Consider the following 19,938-nt stretch of genomic DNA (forward strand, 5'->3'; position numbering starts at 1 on the left):
GGGGGGGGGGGGGGTTAAAAAACTAAAACTAAACTTAGCCAGACATGATTCAGGCACTGAGAGTAGTATTTGGGTTCAAAGGAGCCACCAATCAGAGTTAGTTACATACATCTTTCAGAATGCTGGTCATGGCATCATGACAATGCTTGCCCCGAGTGTTACATTGTACCAAATTAGCACTTAGTAGCTGTCATGGTAGCTGGTGTTCTGGGATTGTCCAGCTAGAGATGAGTATAACTGGTAGCTGCCATCACTGCAGCCCTTTCATACACTACAGCAGTATTTATTAGAGAGGTATGAAGCTTCATCTCTTATTAAGTTTAGGAAATAAAACAGAATTGAAAATCAGTGCTTAAGCTTCTGCTTAGGTTTGGTGTAAAAGTATGCATTCACAGGGGGATCTCATAGTCAGACATGAGCCTAGACAGTTCCATCCCTGTGCTGAGTTCCCGGGTCTGTACACCCGCTGTGCCCATTATGAGGGGCTCCCACCATCCCTGTGCTGAGTTCCCGGGTCTGTACACCCGCTGTGCCCATTATGAGGGGCTCCCACCATCCCTGTGCTGATTTCCCGGGTCTGTACAGGGGGGGGGGATTGATTGGTAGGTTTGGACCCTCTGCGTTGAGTATATTTAAACTCAATCATTAAATCTCATAATATCTCTAACATGGTAATGTGGAAGTAAACTCTGCCGTCCACAGGAAAAAAAAAAACTTTTCAAAAGTTCTCCAGTAGTGGGCGCCTTTACCTCCTGGAATATCCTGATAACTAATTACCGGCTCACAACTAGACCCCAGGGTCCGAAATAGGGATAGGGCCCCTCGTTCTGCATGAACTACTGCAGATTCCTCTCCTAAACTTGGACCTTAAAATGTTCCCCAAGCTCGTGGGTCATGCTGCTCTTCCAATATAATCATACACGCTGACCAGGTAGGCTTCATGACCAATAGGGAAGCCGAGGACAATACTATGCGAGATCTCGATGCCATACATTTGGCCCACTCACTGATCTGATGAGCTCCTGATGTGTCTGCTCCTCACAGACATGGAAACGCTTTGACAGAGTAGACCTGGACCTTCCAGAAGACCAAAAGTTCTCCAGATGTTATAGAAATGAGGAATAGACCAATGTGTATCTCTTCTTCCTGTACAATACTGTTGGCGTGACTACCTTCACTTCCACTGAAGCCGGTGCCATCTTGGATGCATTTTGGCACCTTGAATGCATCTTCCTCAATACCTCCTTTGGCCCACCACAGATGCCAGCAAGCAAACCCTTGCGTTGGCAGACCATGGGCTTCACTTTAGTGAGAAGTACGGCAAGCCCCTATGCTGGAGCTGGAGGCCAACGTCATTCTGGCAAGGCGCTGGATGCAGATCCCGTCACAGCAAGGATGCCGAGAAGGAAAAACACACTGGGCATGTGCAGGTGACGTCACCTACTAAAAACATGAAGGCGAGAAAGGGGATTATTTGGAGAACTTTGTAGAAGGTCCTGCCTGATGGTATACAAATGGCACTACATATTAGTTGGCAGATCTAACGAGGATTGTATAATCAGATACACCCAATCACCTCAACACGTATTTTTAATCTTTGTAAATCTGCAGCTTTCATTACAATAATCCCCAGTGATCCTGCCACGGGGGTTCTTGCTTAGACGCTTCCTGTTAAAGGGTGACATCACTCTGTCCAGGTCCCCTAATTGTGCTCCTGCGTTGTCACCCGGTCACGTGCCCGATGGCATGGTCTGCTGTTGTCACCATCAGGAAGCGGCTGCAAAGCAACGATGTGCGGTAAATGTAGACAGGAAGTGGATGAAAGAGGCCGGAGGATATCAGCAGCACTGTGATGGGGAAAGGGATGATAAAAAAAGTGATAACATTGTATGAATTAATACCATGGCTTATGATAGACCGTGTCATCCAGCTAGTGTTTATATCTACTTCAGTGTTGGGTCAGATCTTGCGGGTTTAATAGAAGGTTTTATTGTCATTCACCATTCATTCCTCCATAGGACTCCCATGATAAAAGTCTCCCTGCCCCCGCCCCCAGACAGGACTGTGCCTTGTGGCAGAGCTGTGTAAATCTCAGGACTCGCTAGACAGAAATAAAAATAATTGGGAGCTTTAATGACATTTACAAAGTGTTTGTCTACGTGAATTTATGTTTGGTGGCTTCGGCCAGTCACACTGTGCTAACTAATTCCTACTGTGAGAATTCGCTCCAAACAGTATCGCATTAAGGACGCATCCACTCGCTGAAATCTTCACCTCAGGGCTTTCTTGCCCACTTTTATTAAATGACAGTTCACAAAACAAAGCTTTTACCCTCGCAGGGGTTCTTTAGCATCTCTTGGCAGTACATTCCCATCCAACCTCCTGGATTTGCATTTGCAGCACCGCTGCTCCGGCCTCAGGCCACTGTCTGTACCTCCAGGCAGCCTCAGTCGTGTGCTAACCTGCACACTGTTTTTTTTTTCAATCCACAGAACTCTGCTGCGCTGGGCTCCACCCTGACTCCCGGGAGGAGCTTTCCTGACTCCCAGGTGGAGCTTTCCTGACTCCCAGGTGGAGCCTTCCTGTCTCCCGGGTGGAGCCTTCCTGACTCCCGGGTGGAGCTTTCCTGACTCCCGGGTGCAGCTTTCCTGACTCCCGGGTGGAGCTTTCCTGACTCTCGGGTGGAGCTTTCCTGACTCCCGGGTGGAGCTTTCCTGTCTCCCAGGTGGAGCCCTGAACTCTTCCCAACTCCTTTATTTTAAAGGCTATGCACACTGTGCCATCAGCATGCGCTGGACACTACAGACATGGAGATTACACAGTGGCTTTGCCACACACTGCCACACTACATACAGGGTTTCCTTATATACTGTACCAGGGCCAGTTACTGGAATAATCTGGGGATTTTTTTACACCGTAACAAGGGCCATCGTTCAGAAATTGTGACTTCCAGGTTTCTAGTGACACATTGGCATGACTAAACGCCGCGCCACCCCTAAATGGACTTTCCAGCAATTGTTCCTTTCCTCGTTCAGTATCATCTAATTCCCAAAGGCGTCATCGGCGATAAGACGGCAGCAGCCCATTACGGTAAATGAGAGTCATGACACGGCAAAGTTATAGATTCCAATTCCCCGCTGCCTGGAGGGGATGGAATGTAAATTGTGCAGGAAGTGCGCACACAGATATGATTGGGCCCAGACTTATGCTGATTGGAATAATGTCTTATAAATGGCTGATTCGTCTGTGCGGCCTACGAACAGCGCTGGATCAACCTGCATAACACCGACTTTCATAATTTGGTCCCCTGCCCACCACCGGTATAGCAAAACAGCAAACTGCTTTATAAGAGTATGATGTGTACATCTCACAGGTCACATTATTCTATACAGCTAAAAGGCACAACCGCTCAACATCCACCAGACCCCCTGCCCAGGCTGCCATCATCAATAATAAATAGACCCTGTTACCCCCCAACTCCCTTTATCCGAAGAAACTGGTACATCATCTGATATAAGACATAAGACACCTCCTTCTTCCAATGCCCAGATGGTACATCATTCTGTATCCCCCTCAGATGTCTCCAGTGAAGGTTCTATTAATACTAAAGCATACAAAGACACTCTTCCAACCTTATGATATCCACCATGACTGTCCCCTGTGTACAAAGCCAGCTCCATAAAGACATGGTGTGACCAGTTTGGTGAAGACCCCTTTCTGTTCCACCATGACTGTCTCCTGTGTACAAAGCCAGCTCCATAAAGACATGGTGTGACCAGTTTGGTGAAGACCCTTTTCTGTTCCACTATGACTGTCCCCTGTGTACAAAGCCAGCTCCATAAAGACATGGTGTGACCAGTTTGGTGAAGACCCTTTTCTGGTCCACCATGACTGTCTCCAGTGTACAAAGCCAGCTCCATAAAGACATGGTGTGACCAGTTTGGTGAAGACCCTTTTCTGGTCCACCATGACTGTCTCCAGTGTACAAAGCCAGCTCCATAAAGACATGGTGTGACCAGTTTGGTGAAGACCCTTTTCTGGTCCACCATGACTGTCTCCAGTGTACAAAGCCAGCTCCATAAAGACATGGTGTGACCAGTTTGGTGAAGACCCTTTTCTGGTCCACCATGACTGTCTCCAGTGTACAAAGCCAGCTCCATAAAGACATGGTGTGACCAGTTTGGTGAAGACCCTTTTCTGGTCCACCATGACTGTCTCCAGTGTACAAAGCCAGCTCCATAAAGACATGGTGTGACCAGTTTGGTGAAGACCCTTTTCTGGTCCACCATGACTGTCTCCAGTGTACAAAGCCAGCTCCATAAAGACATGGTGTGACCAGTTTGGTGAAGACCCTTTTCTGGTCCACCATGACTGTCTCCAGTGTACAAAGCCAGCTCCATAAAGACATGGTGTGACCAGTTTGGTGAAGACCCTTTTCTGGTCCACCATGACTGTCTCCAGTGTACAAAGCCAGCTCCATAAAGACATGGTGTGACCAGCTTGATGTGGAGGAACACAGGTGTCCTGCACAGAGCCCTGACCTCAACTCTACTGCACACCTTGGGGATGAAATGACACACTGATTGTGAGCCAGGTCTTCCCATCCAACATCAGTACCTGAGCTCACAAATGGGACAAAGTTCCACAGGCACCTTCCGAAATTTTGTGGAAAGAATTCCCAGAAGATTGGGCAGTGTTAGAGCTGCAAAATGGGGTCAACTCTATAATTAATGGCCAATTAGGGGGCAGCTCCATCTTAATGCCCATGGATTTTGGGATGGAATGCCCAGCAAGATCATATAGGGTGTGATGATCAGGGGTCTACAGACCTGTGTCCATATAGTGTACATTAGGGCTGCAGCGAACGATTATTCTCATACTCAATTAGTTGTCAGATTATTTTTTTGATTAGTCGTATTAAGAAAAACTCTCTCCCCCCTATCTTTCTCCCTCTCTTTCCCCCTCTCCCTCTATTTTTCCCAACTAATCGGTAATGAGAATAGTTGACAACTATTCTCATAATCGATTATTATTGATTAGTTGTTGCAGCCCTAGTGCACATTTTCCTTTAGGTTTTGTCTCCTCATTGCTGCAATTAAAAATACTAATTTCCTCAAAGTATTACGCAATAAAGGGAAGCACTACAATTGGGCTGACTTCACTACCTGAACTCTACGAGCATTTCCCACCTGCTGAGTCTATTTCTCATCAGCACAGCTGGAACTTCCTTTTTTAATTACAAAGTATCAGCAGGAAAAATAAAATGGCAGCCCAACCCTGCGTTCACCCGAGATCAACAAATAATAACAGGCTGACATGCTGCGGAGAGTTTATTAAGAAGACAGAGGTGTGTGATTGGCGACTATCCCTTTAAGAAGAACTCCACTCTAAGTCATGGAGCTGCCGATGTGACAGAACAGCAGCAACTATCAGCTCCTTCCCTTAATATTTAGGGACTGCTATGTTAGAGTGATCAGGACGCCATGATGAATGAATTATTTCTTTACAGGAAGGCTCGTTGTTGCTTTAGGTTACACAAAGGATGGGCTAGGCAGGGAGTTCAGATATTTATGGAAGGGTTCTTCTTTAAGGCATGGAACGTGTCAGATGAAATAAGCGTAAAAGACCGCGGATCGGACTTGTAGCGGAGATGTGGTGCTTGGCATGGATGGGGGGGGACAAGCGGTCGCCAGCAGTAACGGCTCCCAGCTTTGCCTCCCTCACGTCATTAGAAGCGGCTTGTTAACGCGGCTGTCTCCCGGAGCTGTGCAGTGAAACGTGCGCACATCTGAGGCCCCCATTGCTCCGCGCTCTACGGCGTGCGGCTTCTCTCTGAAAACATGTTTCTGTCACTACAAACAATATAACTAGTTGTTGCCAGTCACATTCTACCGGAAGACTTCACGTAGATTCTCCAAGACACTTCTACAGGTCTAATGTGTATCATCAACATCCCCCCCACCGAGATTTATACCCCCACCATACGGTATTTATACCCCCACCATACCAGGAACATACCCCTGATATTTATACCCCACCATAACAGAAACCATACCCCCGGTATTTATACCCCTCACCATACCAGGAACATACCCCCAGTATTTATACCCCTCACCATACCAGGAACATACCCCCAGTATTTATACCCCTCACCATACCAGGAACATACCCCCAGTATTTATACCCCCCATACCAGGAACATACCCCAGTGATTAGTCCCCTCCCCATACCAGGAACCTACCCCCGGTATTTATACCCCCTCCCATACCAGGAACCTACCCCTGGTATTTATACCCCACCATACCAGGAACATACCTCAGTATTTATACCCCCACCATACCAGGAACATACCTCAGTATTTATACCCCCACCATACCAGGAACATACCCCAGTATTTATAGCCCCACCATACCAGGAACCTACTCCAGCATTTATACTCCCACCATACCAGGAACATACCCCAGTATTTATACTCCCACCATACCAGGAACATACCCAAAATACCCTCACTATTTATACCCCCCCCCCATACAACAGGAACATACCCCAGTATATAAAGTACAGTAAATCCCCACTATACCAGCAACCTACTTCCAGTATTTATGCCCCCAGCATACCACAGAAATACCCGACACTCATTAGACATGTAGAAGCGTCTTCAACGTTCTAGAACTAGTCCATGTTGAATGTAACCAACTACTACTATCTCCACCATGACCTGGATAACCAAGAACCTTCACAGTCTAGATGAGGAACGTTCTTTTTTCCTGTCTCTGGATTTCCATTTTGCTCTGCGATTCCCTCAAGTTGAGAGCGCTTTGCATCGGCGTTCTAGTTTTACACAGAATGATAGCAGGCCGCGCAAGGTGCAAACGCTTCTTACAAGCGCAGATCCACTTTAAAATGCAGTAAGATCTCACTTCCGTGACTGTGCCGACGGCGGCTGTCAGAATCTACACAGAAGCGTCATCGCGCTAGATTTCTGCATGGAAAGGGAGGTGGGTGGAGGTCGTCCTCCAGGGGCAAACTGAGGGGACCAGACCACAGCAATACAAGCTGCAACTGTGCTATAGCTATAGCTGCCCAAAGACGGAACAATGTTTCAGCAGATATAAAATATACTGACAGTCCCCCGGGTCACGAACAAGATAGGGACTGGAGGTTTGTTCTTAAGTTGAATTTGTACGTAAGCTGGAACAGGTACATTCTTTAAGTGCAACTCCAGCCCCCTCCCCCCAAACAAAACCCCCTGTAAAGTTGTTTTTTGTTAAAGATTATTCTCTATATCTCATTTGTATCAATGTATATATATCTATCTCATATTTATGTATGTATCCGTGTTTGAATCTCTTTCATTAATATCTATGTGATCTCTCTCTCTTATCTATTTATTATCTATCTCTCATATATATCATATATGTGCCTATCACATGTATCGATATCATATGTATTTATATATCTATCCCTGTATGTATCTATCCCTGTATGTATCTATCCGTGTATGTATCTATCCATCCCTGTATGTATCTATCCCTGTATGTATCTATCCCTGTATGTATCTATCCCTGTATGTATCTATCCCTGTATGTATCTATCCCTGTATGTATCTATCCCTGTATGTATCTATCCGTGTATGTATCTATCCGTGTATGTATCTATCCGTGTATGTATCTATCCCTGTATGTATCTATCCCTGTATGTATCTATCCGTGCATGTATCTATCCCTGTATGTATCTATCCGTGCATGTATCTATCCCTGTATGTATCTATCCGTGCATGTATCTATCCCTGTATGTATCTATCCGTGCATGTATCTATCCCTGTATGTATCTATCCGTGCATGTATCTATCCCTGTATGTATCTATCCGTGCATGTATCTATCCCTGTATGTATCTATCCGTGCATGTATCTATCCCTGTATGTATCTATCCGTGTATGTATCTATGTACGTACATGTCTCTGTATCTGTCTAAACCAGGGGTGCCCATTAGGTAGATGGTGATCTACCAGTAGCTCTCAAAGCTGATGCTGGTAGATCAGGAAGGGGGGGAATGGCGGCCCCTTTATTCCATGTTGGTATATTTATCTCGCTGTGCACACATGATTACCTATTAGCCTGAGTCTGCTGAGCCGAGCTCCCTGACACCTGTCTGGTGGATACTGGGGGTTGTAGTACTATGTATTACATCAAAGAAAATTAGTTTACACAGCCTGTTGCAAAATACAGCAAGGTGAGCCAGGAGAGAGAGGAGAGACAGCCAGAAGAGAGAGCAAGGAGAGAGAGAGCAAGGAGAGAGCGAGGAGAGACAGCCAGGAGAGAGAGCCAGGAGAGAGAGACCAAGGAGAGAGCAAGGAGAGAGCAAGGAGAAAGAGAGAGCGAGGAGAGAGCGAGGAGAGACAGCCAGAAGAGAGAGCAAGGAGAGAGAGAGCAAGGAGAGAGAGAGCAAGGAGAGAGAGAGCAAGGAGAGAGAGCCAGGACAGAAAGCAAGGAGAGACAGCCAGGAGAGAGAGCGAGGAGAGAAAGCAAGGAGAGAGAGCGAGGAGAGAGCGAGGAGAGAGAGCCAGGAGAGAGAGCCAGGGGAGAGAGCCAGGGGAGAGAGCCAGGGGAGAGAGCAAGGAGAAAGAGCAAGGAGAGACAGCCAGGAGAGAGAGCAAGGAGACACAGCCAGGAGAGAGAGCAAGGAGAGACAGCCAGGAGAGAGAGCGAGGAGAGAAAGCAAGGAGAGAGAGCGAGGAGAGAGCGAGGAGAGAGAGCCAGGAGAGAGAGCCAGGGGAGAGAGCCAGGGGAGAGAGCCAGGGGAGAGAGCCAGGGGAGAGAGCAAGGAGAAAGAGCAAGGAGAGACAGCCAGGAGAGAGAGCAAGGAGACACAGCCAGGAGAGAGAGCAAGGAGAGACAGCCAGGAGAGAGAGCAAGGAGAGACAGCCAGGAGAGAGAGCAAGGAGAGAGAGCCAGGACAGCCAGGAGAGACAGCCAGGAGAGAGAGAGCGAGGATAGACAGCCAGGAGAGAGAGAGCGAGGAGAGACAGCCAGGAGAGAGAGAGCAGGGAGAGACAGCCAGGAGAGAGAGCAAGGAGAGACAGCCATGAGAGAGAGAGAGAGGAGAGACAGCCAGGGGAGAGAGAGTGAGGGAGGTGTTTTTTTTCATTGGTAGATCTCATGTAGCTCGACATTTGAAAAGTAGATCTTAACACAAAAATTGTGGGCACCCCTGCTCTAAACTATCTCTCTATATATCTATGTGATCTCTCTTTCTCTTATCTATCTGTTTAGGGGTGGTGTCATTTTGGGGTGCAGAGCAGTAAATGCCCCTCTCAGGGAAGGGTGCAGTAGAATGTACACATTGAAGAGGAGATACGGATCCCATGGTTGACAAGTGGAGAGATTGATCGTCTACAGACATTTGTCTCCTGTGTAACGTGTAAGCAGACACAGACGTCCGGGGGCACAGAGTGTCACGTATGCGTTAGCCGGGTCAAGGAAGGTGGGCACTTCGGGGAGTGGGGTGCGGACCCAGATCACGGAGCACAGCCAGAGATGATTTATCAGCATCTTTTAGGTCTGCTGGAAAGGAACGCATTCATTAAGATGGGCTGTGTGAGTACCTGTCACTGCAGGAAGTGGGTGCGCTTTTACTTGTAGTTCTACACGAGAGAGACTGTAGTACCACAGAGATAGGACCGACACCATTGGAGTGTGATGGGACTTGTAGTTTTACAGAGAAAGCCTAGACACACTGTATACACCATGTGGGTACAAGCAGGGGTCACATTCCAGGTGTTTGTATGTATCAGCGTTCTGCAGGCGCAGCGCGGCCAGCATGATGATGGTTCAGCCATGTTTTATTCTCTTTGTTCAGGTCTGTACAAAGGAAACTGCTTCCGAATTAATCACTTTCCTGAAGACAATGACTACGACCACGACAGCTCCGAGTACCTCCTACGTGAGTATGCAACTTTCATATCATTGCACTGACAGGACCCAAAGGGTATGATGGCGCCAGGAACAAGGGATTATGGGAAGGAACGCAGAGGAGACCGCTGTGGTGCCGGGCCCCCCTTCTCTTCCTGCAGGATATCTCCAATGGGGACAAAGGGGACGCATGTTAAGTAGAGGGGGAATGGGTTAGACGTCGGACAAAGATTTTATAGCCCATGTGCTGGTGACAACTCCCCTCATCTTTTGTACAGGTGTCACAGGGACAGGAAGTGAGGGAAAATACATCTCTGAGATAATGAAAATACACAGTTTTCCACATGTAACCTGCATGGTTTTGAACGCAGTAAGAACCCATCCGCAGAACAGTAAAACACAGAAAATTAAAGCATCGCGCTCATGGACAAAGACTTTCGCATATGTGAATGCAGTCTCTGATGTCTGAGAAGATTACAGCCATTACCGCTCCAATTCTTAAATTACAATTCCGGCTAATGTCAGCAAAGATCGCAGTGCGCCGGCTGCACTCAGAGGCATCATTAAAGCGGAACACACTCATCTCTTCATTAAGAAAAAAAGATTTGATTTTTATGTTATGCTTTGACAACCTGTAGTGTTGTCATATACACAGGACCGCTCAGGAAATGTAGAATGCCATACAATCGCTAAAGAAAATAATCTTTTTGGGGGGTGTTTGAGCCTTTTCTAGACAGCCAACATTCGTGATTCTTAGCGTGCTTCCCTAGACACAGATATGTCAGATCCCATCTACATATTACTGTCATAACGTCACCGTGCGGGGAAAGAATCCTTCCAGCAGCCTCAGTGACACCATTTCTTTAGACAAAGACCACAAATCTTCAAAAACACTGGAAACGTTCAAAAGTTACAGAGAATGTAAAAAAGACACAAAGGACATCAAGTCCAACCAAAACTGTCACTTCTGTACAATAGAATATCGTTCCAAGATGAAGAGAAACCAGCACTGCTAGGAGAGCATGTGGAGTGAACGCCGGGGAACGCAGAAGACGAGACCTGGACTACATAGAGAAGAGAAGAAGTAAAGAAATCTGAGGAACTGATACAATGTTACTAACAATAAAGAACAGATACAGGGAAAATCATCAGTGAATGTATCATTCTATTAAACACATAAGGCCCCATTCACACTGAGCGACTTATCGAGCGATTTTTGCAGCGATATCGCTCATATTTCCACACGATATCGCTCTATGTCAGCGGTTCTCAACCTGTGCACCTCAGGACCCACATTTGTCCTCGGTCATTAAGTCGCGACCCAAGTCGCACTGCAATGGAACGCACGGCAGTGTGGGCTGCTGTGCTGTGACGGAGCTCCATCTATATGTGCAATGCTTGTAGAGCTCCCAATGCGCTCCTGTAGAGGAGCCAGAACGTGATGTTACTCCGGTCCAAGTACCGCTATAGGACATGCAAGGGGCTATAAGCAATGCATTTATGAATGGAGCTCCCTCGCTGTCAAACACCCAGCCAACCTCACCCCACCCCCACCCCAAGCTGACACTTGGCGCTGGGCAGCATATTTTGAATGGCTGTTCGGTGTGAGAATGGACAGTGCTGCACTAGGGGGAGGCTGAGGAGCATGTAGGGACCCACTGAACACAGGGTCGCGACCCACTTTTGGGCCACGACCCACCAGTTGAGAGCCAAGGCTCTATGTAGCTTCTCCAATCCATTTCAATGGAGCTGTTCACATCTCGTCGCTCAATATCGACCAATATCGCTCAATATCGCTTGTAGCTCCTACATGACCCTTTTTTCAAGTGATTTCGAGTGATTTTACTCCTGATTGCATACAGCCCAATAGAAAAAAGTTGCGCGACATGTCGCTCAAAGAAAATTGCGCGGAAAATTGCGCGATTTTCATGTCGCTCAGTGTAAATGGGGCCTAAGGCAGATATCATCAACTAATAAATACATTGGGGATCTTATGATCACCTTATATCAGGGGTTCTCAACCTTTCTAGGGCCGGGACCCCTTGGTAACATTTGCCAAGTTGTGTTGACCCCATCTGTAAAATGTAGGGATGCACCAATACTAGTATCTGTGTGGGCTCTCAGGTGGCTAGTGGGACTCTCTGGTGGCATCCAGTGCGGGCTCTGTGGTGCCCAGTGCAGGCTCTGTGGTGATCAAGCACTCACCTCCCCCAACTCCTGCCTGCTCCCCTCTCTCTGATCCTCTCCGGCCGCCGCCGCTGCAGCGCCATCTAGGCGAACTGACACTGCCACGCTAGGTGGAAGCTGGGTAGCCTCTTACCTAGAGCAGCACAAGGCACGTGGGGACCCCCTCAACTGTGGGTTGCGACCCACTGCCTTATATTAATACATAAAGTAGTGAAAATGTGGAAGAGTCTCCCACAGCACAAGACAAATTGCCAAAAAGGTCCAATTTTTATATGCACTATAAGGGTTACTTACAGTGATGAAACTACACAGGTGAACCTTAGTCCAGAGAATTATCTGATTGCCATCATGGGTCAGTAAGAAATTCATCTTCTCCCTTCCTCTGGATCACTAGGGACCCAAAAGATGGGCAGAAAAAAATGCCACAGTGCATTCTGTACTTGAACCGTAGAAGTATAGTGATCACATACCAAAGACTCAAAGTACTTTATATGGTCAAAAGGTTGGGGACACTTGCCCCTAATGCCTACCTATGTGTCCAAAACTATCCCAAAGATTGAGTTTGAGTGTTTCCAATGAAAGGCTCTATAACTCTACAACAAAGACATTGTAGACAATTGTGTTCTTCCAACCTTGTGGTGACAGTTTGATGAAGTTCCACCATAATTGTCCCTGTGTACAAAACCATCTCCATAAAGACATGGTGTGACCAGTTTGGTGAAGACCCTTTTCTGTTCCCACCATGACTGTACCCTGTGTACAAAGCCAGCTCCATAAAGACATGGTGTGACCAGTTTGGTGTGAAGGAACTCGAGTGTCCTGCACAGAGCCCTGACCTCAAACCTACTACTGGAATGAATTGGAACAGATTGTGAGCCACATCTCTTCATCCAACATCTGTACCCGACCTCACAAATGATACAAATTCCCCCATGACTCCCTCCAAAATCTTGTGGAAAGTCTTACCAAACAGAATGGAGGATAGTATAGCCACAAAAGAGAGGCAGATTTCATATTACAAAAAAGGCTTTGGAATGGGATGTTCAACAAGCTCATTTAGGTGTCCACAAACTCTCGGCCATACAGTATACTTGTACCAGTAGACTCCGGGGCTCAGGGCTGGTAGAACATCCCAATTATATGCATCTCAGCTGTGTATTTAGCTCTTTGACAGAAATTCCATATTTCTCATACTTTGTGTCTGTGTGGAAACACCAGACCGGTTTCTGTCCCCTAGAACAGATTGTGTTTTTCACGACGACGACACTGAATTAGGAAAGCAGCAAACACAAGCCTCTACCTTCACCGGCAGCTGAAAACAGCTCAATCCGGGCCTTGGAAATCAATATCTGCAACAAGCTGACGTCTTCCCAGGTTTCCGCTTGGTTTGGCAACTTCCAAACTGAAGACGAAGAGAAGCGCACTTCTTAAAAATAGGCCAGGCCCTGGGTGTTTTGACTGACTCGCTGTACATCTAGGAGGGGGTGACCCCCCATCACAATTATGCACGCAGCAAATCTGTGATAAAATGTCATTTACTGCAGGCGAATGTAACATGACGCATCCCAACCGTGAAAATCATTCTTTCCAGCAAAGTAACCCAGCCGTGGATGGCTCTGAAACCACGGAAAGTTACATAGTATTTGAGGTTGAATAAAGACATAAGTCCATCAGTCCTATAAACCTGCTGCTTACAATTATTGTGGAAGAGTCGGTCAAACTTGATCCACCTCCACAGGACGTAGCGTTCCCTTTATTGTATGACCATGTCCTATGGTGCCAAGCGTTACCTGTTGTTCCCTCATATCAGCCATTAAAACCTAAAAGGAGTCTCACCTGAGGCAGACTACCACAACCAGCCCCCTATGTACATAGGGGCGGATATTTCCACATGAAGTGTCTCAGTTTCATGGAATGTATGGACAAAACAGAGATGCCGGTTCTGTAGGAAGAGTCCATAAAGGCTTTCCCTACATTGATTTGAAATGTTGCCATGAGTACATCTGGCCTCAAATTTCCCCTTGTGGACTGGCTAGGCAAAGTGTGTTTGAGAAAAAAAAAATCACGTGGCTTTGTTTACTAACCAAACCATCCGGCATGATGATCAATGGCTTGCTGATAAACAAAGCCAACCCCAGCGGTAACTGTAACCCTTTGTTTACAAAGTCACGTGATCGCTAGGTCAGCACTGATATGACGATCACATGACGTGTTTATAAACAAAGTCACGTGATCGCTAGGCCTGCACTGATATGACGATCACATGGCTTGTCTATAAACAGAATCACGTGATCGCTAGATCAGCACTGATATGATGATCACACGACTTGTCTATAAACAAAGTCATGTGATCACTAGGTCAGCACTGATACGACGATCACGTGACTAGTCTATAAACAAAGTCACGTGATCCTTAGGTCAGCACTCATAGGACAATCTAATAGCTTGTCTATAAACAAAGTCACGTGATCGCTAGGTCAGCACTGATATGACGATCTAATAGCTTGTCTATAAACAAAGTCATGTGATCGCTAGGTCAGCACTGACAGGACGATCACATGACTTGTCTATAAACAAAGAGTTAGCGTTCAAGCTCTAACACCATGCTCCTGGCCAATGAGGGGATGTTGTTTGGCCCAAGACCTGGTCCAAGATAGTTGAAAGAAGCTGCTGCAAAATTGATCCAGAAAACATTTAAAGCTCAATGCATCCATGAAAAGTGCACGTGTGACCAGAGTCCAGACGTTCTAGTATCTGTGTATTCTTCATGAGCAGTAAAGGAGCTTTAAAACAAGTCATCAATAGAATGTGTAGCTGCAGGCACTGTGGAGACATTCAAGTTTACAAGAGGAACACTGAAATCCTAGTTGATATGCCGGCTGACTCTTTGCAGCCTGCCAACCTTCTCCTAACAATACACAGCGTGTGCTGCAAGCTATTCAGAAACTGACAACCTGACTTCCCAAGTCTGTGTTGTGACATTTGAGGATTCATTTCTCCACAGCGCCTGCAGCTACAAAGGTCATTTCTGGCCAAGTGAAAACTCACGACCTCATCCATCTTTACTCCCAAGTCTTTATTCCAGGACACCGGACAATATTCTGGGGGGTTCCGCCATGAGCCTGGAGTTGCAGAGCACAGACACTCCCAAGTCTTTATTCCAGGACACCGGACAATATTCTGGGGGGTTCCGCCATGAGCCTGGAGTTGCAGAGCACAGACACTCCCAAGTCTTTATTCCAGGACACCGGACAATATTCTGGGACCCCCCCCCCCCCCCTCCTGTTTATCTGCCCTTCACAATTAGAAAGTGTTGCTACCTTTGCCAAAACCAGCTTTAATTATACAGAAACCGGACTCCGCCAGACAAAATGCCGTGGCGCTCGGGGTCTCACCGGCTCAGAGCTGGGAGGAATAATTACTGGACGTCGTTAAATGTCAGCAGGAGTCGGTGAAGGGGGGGGATCTGGAAATGTACCGAGAGTGCTTTGGGGAAATAATGTACTCCGCTCATAATTACTTTTTACCTTCAATAAAACATCGTATCTCAATTATACAGCAGAGACTCCACCTGCTCTGATCGTAAAGTGTTATTAATATCATATTAAAAGGCGGCTGGTCGTTCTGCGATATAATACAGCCGCCCCCTCCCTCCCTAGAGGAGCTGAAGAAATGGGGCTGCGGGTCATACACCTCACTCGTTATGGAAGGAAGAATCCAGCGTTACTGTACCTTTAAGCTGCAGTTTGTGTCGGGGATGTCTCCAGCGGGTCGTTCTTGCATCAGATTCAGACCTGGGGGGGAGGAATAAAAAGCACAAAATGAAGATGAATCCAAGTAAAAAAAAGGAGAACGAATGCAAACAGTGAAAAGAAAGTATTTGATTGCATGAAACACAGCTGCAGATATTGTTACAATGTTTCAAACGTATCTTCCCGCTTAACCAATTTATCACACATAACCGGTTGCCTGTTTATTGGATCGAGGTCTTGCCACGCCCATTATAGGAGGAGCCATAGCACAAGATGGCCCGCTGCGCAAGTTGTGGAAACGGGTAAGGAGTCGGTGAAAGATGGATTACAGCAAGTCTTAACTCAACCTGGACAACATTTAGGTTGCTCTTTGCTCCGAGTACCATTGCAGTCTAATTGCACCTTTAATTTTCATAATTTGTTCCATCTCGGTGCTGCTGATCTCCTGCAGCCTCTTTGTACCCACTTCCCGTCTACATGCACTCCAGTGATGGCTGCACGACATTTCCCAAGGCTGGTTTCCTGATGGCGACAGCAGCGGATCATGTCTGTGTCATGTGTTGAAATGGCCACTCCTAGACTCCAATGCAGGGGTGGGCCACTCCGGGCCCTCCAGCTGTCGTGGAACTACAAGTCCCATGAGGTATTGCATGACTGACAGTTACTGGCCTGACTCCCAGAGGCATGATGGGATTTGTAGGAACCATGGATTGTTATAAAGAAAGCTGTGGATTTTAGAGTTGGATAGAGAAGGGAAGAGTTAGAATTACTGTGAGGTTTGTATTTCTGTGACACCATTAGGGAGATTTTCCTTCACTTCCTGTCCCCATACAAGAAATGGAGGGGAATGTTCTAGTCACTAGGAAAGAAGGACGCAGATGGCAATAAACCTCCTCTCTCCACTATTCACCATCTCCTCTCCATTATTCACCATCTCCTCTCCATTATTCCCGGTCTCCTCTCCTTTATTCACCATCTCCTCTCCATTATTCCCGGTCTCCTCTCCTTTATTCACCATCTCCTCTCCATTATTCCCGGTCTCCTCTCCTTTATTCACCATCTCCTCTCCATTATTCCCGGTCTCCTCTCCTTTATTCACCATCTCCTCTCCATTATTCCCGGTCTCCTCTCCTTTATTCACCATCTCCTCTCCATTATTCCCGGTCTCCTCTCCTTTATTCACCATCTCCTCTCCATTATTCCCGGTCTCCTCTCCTTTATTCACCATCTCCTCTCCATTATTCCCGGTCTCCTCTCCTTTATTCACCATCTCCTCTCCATTATTCCCGGTCTCCTCTCCTTTATTCACCATCTCCTCTCCATTATTCCCGGTCTCCTCTCCTTTATTCACCATCTCCTCTCCATTATTCCCGGTCTCCTCTCCTTTATTCACCATCTCCTCTCCATTATTCCCGGTCTCCTCTCCTTTATTCACCATCTCCTCTCCATTATTCCCGGTCTCCTCTCCTTTATTCACCATCTCCTCTCCATTATTCCCGGTCTCCTCTCCTTTATTCACCATCTCCTCTCCATTATTCCCGGTCTCCTCTCCTTTATTCACCATCTCCTCTCCATTATTCCCGGTCTCCTCTCCTTTATTCACCATCTCCTCTCCATTATTCCCGGTCTCCTCTCCTTTATTCACCATCTCCTCTCCATTATTCCCGGTCTCCTCTCCTTTATTCACCATCTCCTCTCCATTATTCCCGGTCTCCTCTCCTTTATTCACCATCTCCTCTCCATTATTCCCGGTCTCCTCTCCTTTATTCACCATCTCCTCTCCATTATTCCCGGTCTCCTCTCCTTTATTCACCATCTCCTCTCCATTATTCCCGGTCTCCTCTCCTTTATTCACCATCTCCTCTCCATTATTCCCGGTCTCCTCTCCTTTATTCACCATCTCCTCTCCATTATTCCCGGTCTCCTCTCCTTTATTCACCATCTCCTCTCCATTATTCCCGGTCTCCTCTCCTTTATTCACCATCTCCTCTCCATTATTCCCGGTCTCCTCTCCTTTATTCACCATCTCCTCTCCATTATTCCCGGTCTCCTCTCCTTTATTCACCATCTCCTCTCCATTATTCCCGGTCTCCTCTCCTTTATTCACCATCTCCTCTCCATTATTCCCGGTCTCCTCTCCTTTATTCACCATCTCCTCTCCATTATTCCCGGTCTCCTCTCCTTTATTCACCATCTCCTCTCCATTATTCCCGGTCTCCTCTCCTTTATTCACCATCTCCTCTCCATTATTCCCGGTCTCCTCTCCTTTATTCACCATCTCCTCTCCATTATTCCCGGTCTCCTCTCCTTTATTCACCATCTCCTCTCCATTATTCCCGGTCTCCTCTCCTTTATTCACCATCTCCTCTCCATTATTCCCGGTCTCCTCTCCTTTATTCACCATCTCCTCTCCATTATTCCCGGTCTCCTCTCCTTTATTCACCATCTCCTCTCCATTATTCCCGGTCTCCTCTCCTTTATTCACCATCTCCTCTCCATTATTCCCGGTCTCCTCTCCTTTATTCACCATCTCCTCTCCATTATTCCCGGTCTCCTCTCCTTTATTCACCATCTCCTCTCCATTATTCACCGTCTCCTCTCCCATTATTCACCATATCCATCTCCTCTCCATTATTCACCGTCCTCTCTCTATTATTCACCATCTCCTCTCCATTATTCCCGGTCTCCTCTCCTTTATTCACCATCTCCTCTCCATTATTCACCGTCTCCTCTCCATTATTCACCGTCTCCTCTCCATTATTCACCATACCCTCTCCATTATTCACCGTCTCCTCTCCCATTATTCACCATATCCATCTCCTCTCCATTATTCACCATATCCATCTCCTCTCCATTATTCACCATCTCCTCTCCATTATTCACCATATCCATCTCCTCTCCATTATTCACCGTCCTCTCTCTATTATTCACCATCTCCTCTCCATTATTCCCGGTCTCCTCTCCTTTATTCACCATCTCCTCTCCATTATTCACCGTCTCCTCTCCATTATTCACCGTCTCCTCTCCATTATTCACCATACCCTCTCCATTATTCACCGTCTCCTCTCCCATTATTCACCATATCCATCTCCTCTCCATTATTCACCATATCCATCTCCTCTCCTTTATTCACCATCTCCTCTCCATTATTCACTGTCTCCTCTCCCTTATTCACCATCTCCTCTCCATTATTCACCATCTCCTCTCCATTATTCACAACACAAGATAAGAAGTCACAGATGGAGTGATGCTTTAAGGATGAAGCAGAGTTATCACATGGAAGGAGGGGGCGGGGTATTGTTCTGCCGGTGATGGGAAATGTTGAAGGCACACCGGTCAATGATCATTGTATTGTCATCCCCAGGCATCGTCCGCGCCTCCAGCGTCTTCCCCATACTCAGCACCATCCTCCTGTTACTGGGCGGCCTGTGTGTTGGCGCCGGGAGGATTTATAAGCGGAGGAATAACATCATACTCAGCGCTGGGATACTCTTCGTAGCTGCCGGTAAGCAGGACATGACGATGATCTGTAATTACCCCCATCGCTGTACGACATGTGCAGGTAGGGGGCGCCACTGCTGACACTCCTCTGACAATGCTATTCTCCTGCTTGTGTCACTGATCAGACGACCACAACACTCTCTCAAGCATGCACCAAGCGAAGCCAGTCCCCAATTCACACCCCAGTTTTCTGTTGCATGTTTCCTGAAGCGCGACACAATATCAACACGAAGAAATTCAATGGTCCCGGTTCCTTGTGATCACAATCTGAGCTTTGTGCTGCTTGGAGCTTGAAGTACATTACGGTACAATGACACATTTCTGTCCCCATAGCCAGAGGCGTAGCTAGCTCCTTTTTCGCCCGAGGCAAGAACAGAAAATTGTGCCCCCCCCCCAACAGACGTGTTATGTCACCCTATGCCACGCACGGCGTCATGTGACGCCATGCGCCCCGCCTCCAGGATGGCGGCACCAAATAGCATACAAATTTGTTTCATTTGACGAAACTAATGAAAACATTTTTAGTTTCCGTTCATTTAGTCTTTGCACGTCTAATAGTGTGTGTGTGTGTGTGTGTGTGTGTGTG

General features: G+C 47.0%; 1 protein-coding gene across 2 annotated transcripts in view; it reads left to right on the forward strand.

The window, feature by feature from the left end:
* Positions 1-19,938, forward strand: part of CACNG4 (calcium voltage-gated channel auxiliary subunit gamma 4) — a 32,644-nt gene that overhangs the window by 8,773 nt on the left and 3,933 nt on the right. For both annotated transcript variants that reach the window (XM_018572953.1, XM_018572951.1), the window contains 2 exons: positions 9,860-9,943; positions 19,216-19,356. In XM_018572953.1, the coding sequence (XP_018428455.1) occupies positions 9,860-9,943; positions 19,216-19,356 (225 nt within the window). The remainder of the gene's footprint in view (positions 1-9,859; positions 9,944-19,215; positions 19,357-19,938) is intronic.

This window comes from Nanorana parkeri, unplaced genomic scaffold (assembly GCF_000935625.1).
Source record: "Nanorana parkeri isolate BGI_ZX_2015 unplaced genomic scaffold, ASM93562v1 scaffold2184, whole genome shotgun sequence".
NCBI classification, from domain to species: Eukaryota; Metazoa; Chordata; class Amphibia; order Anura; family Dicroglossidae; genus Nanorana; species Nanorana parkeri.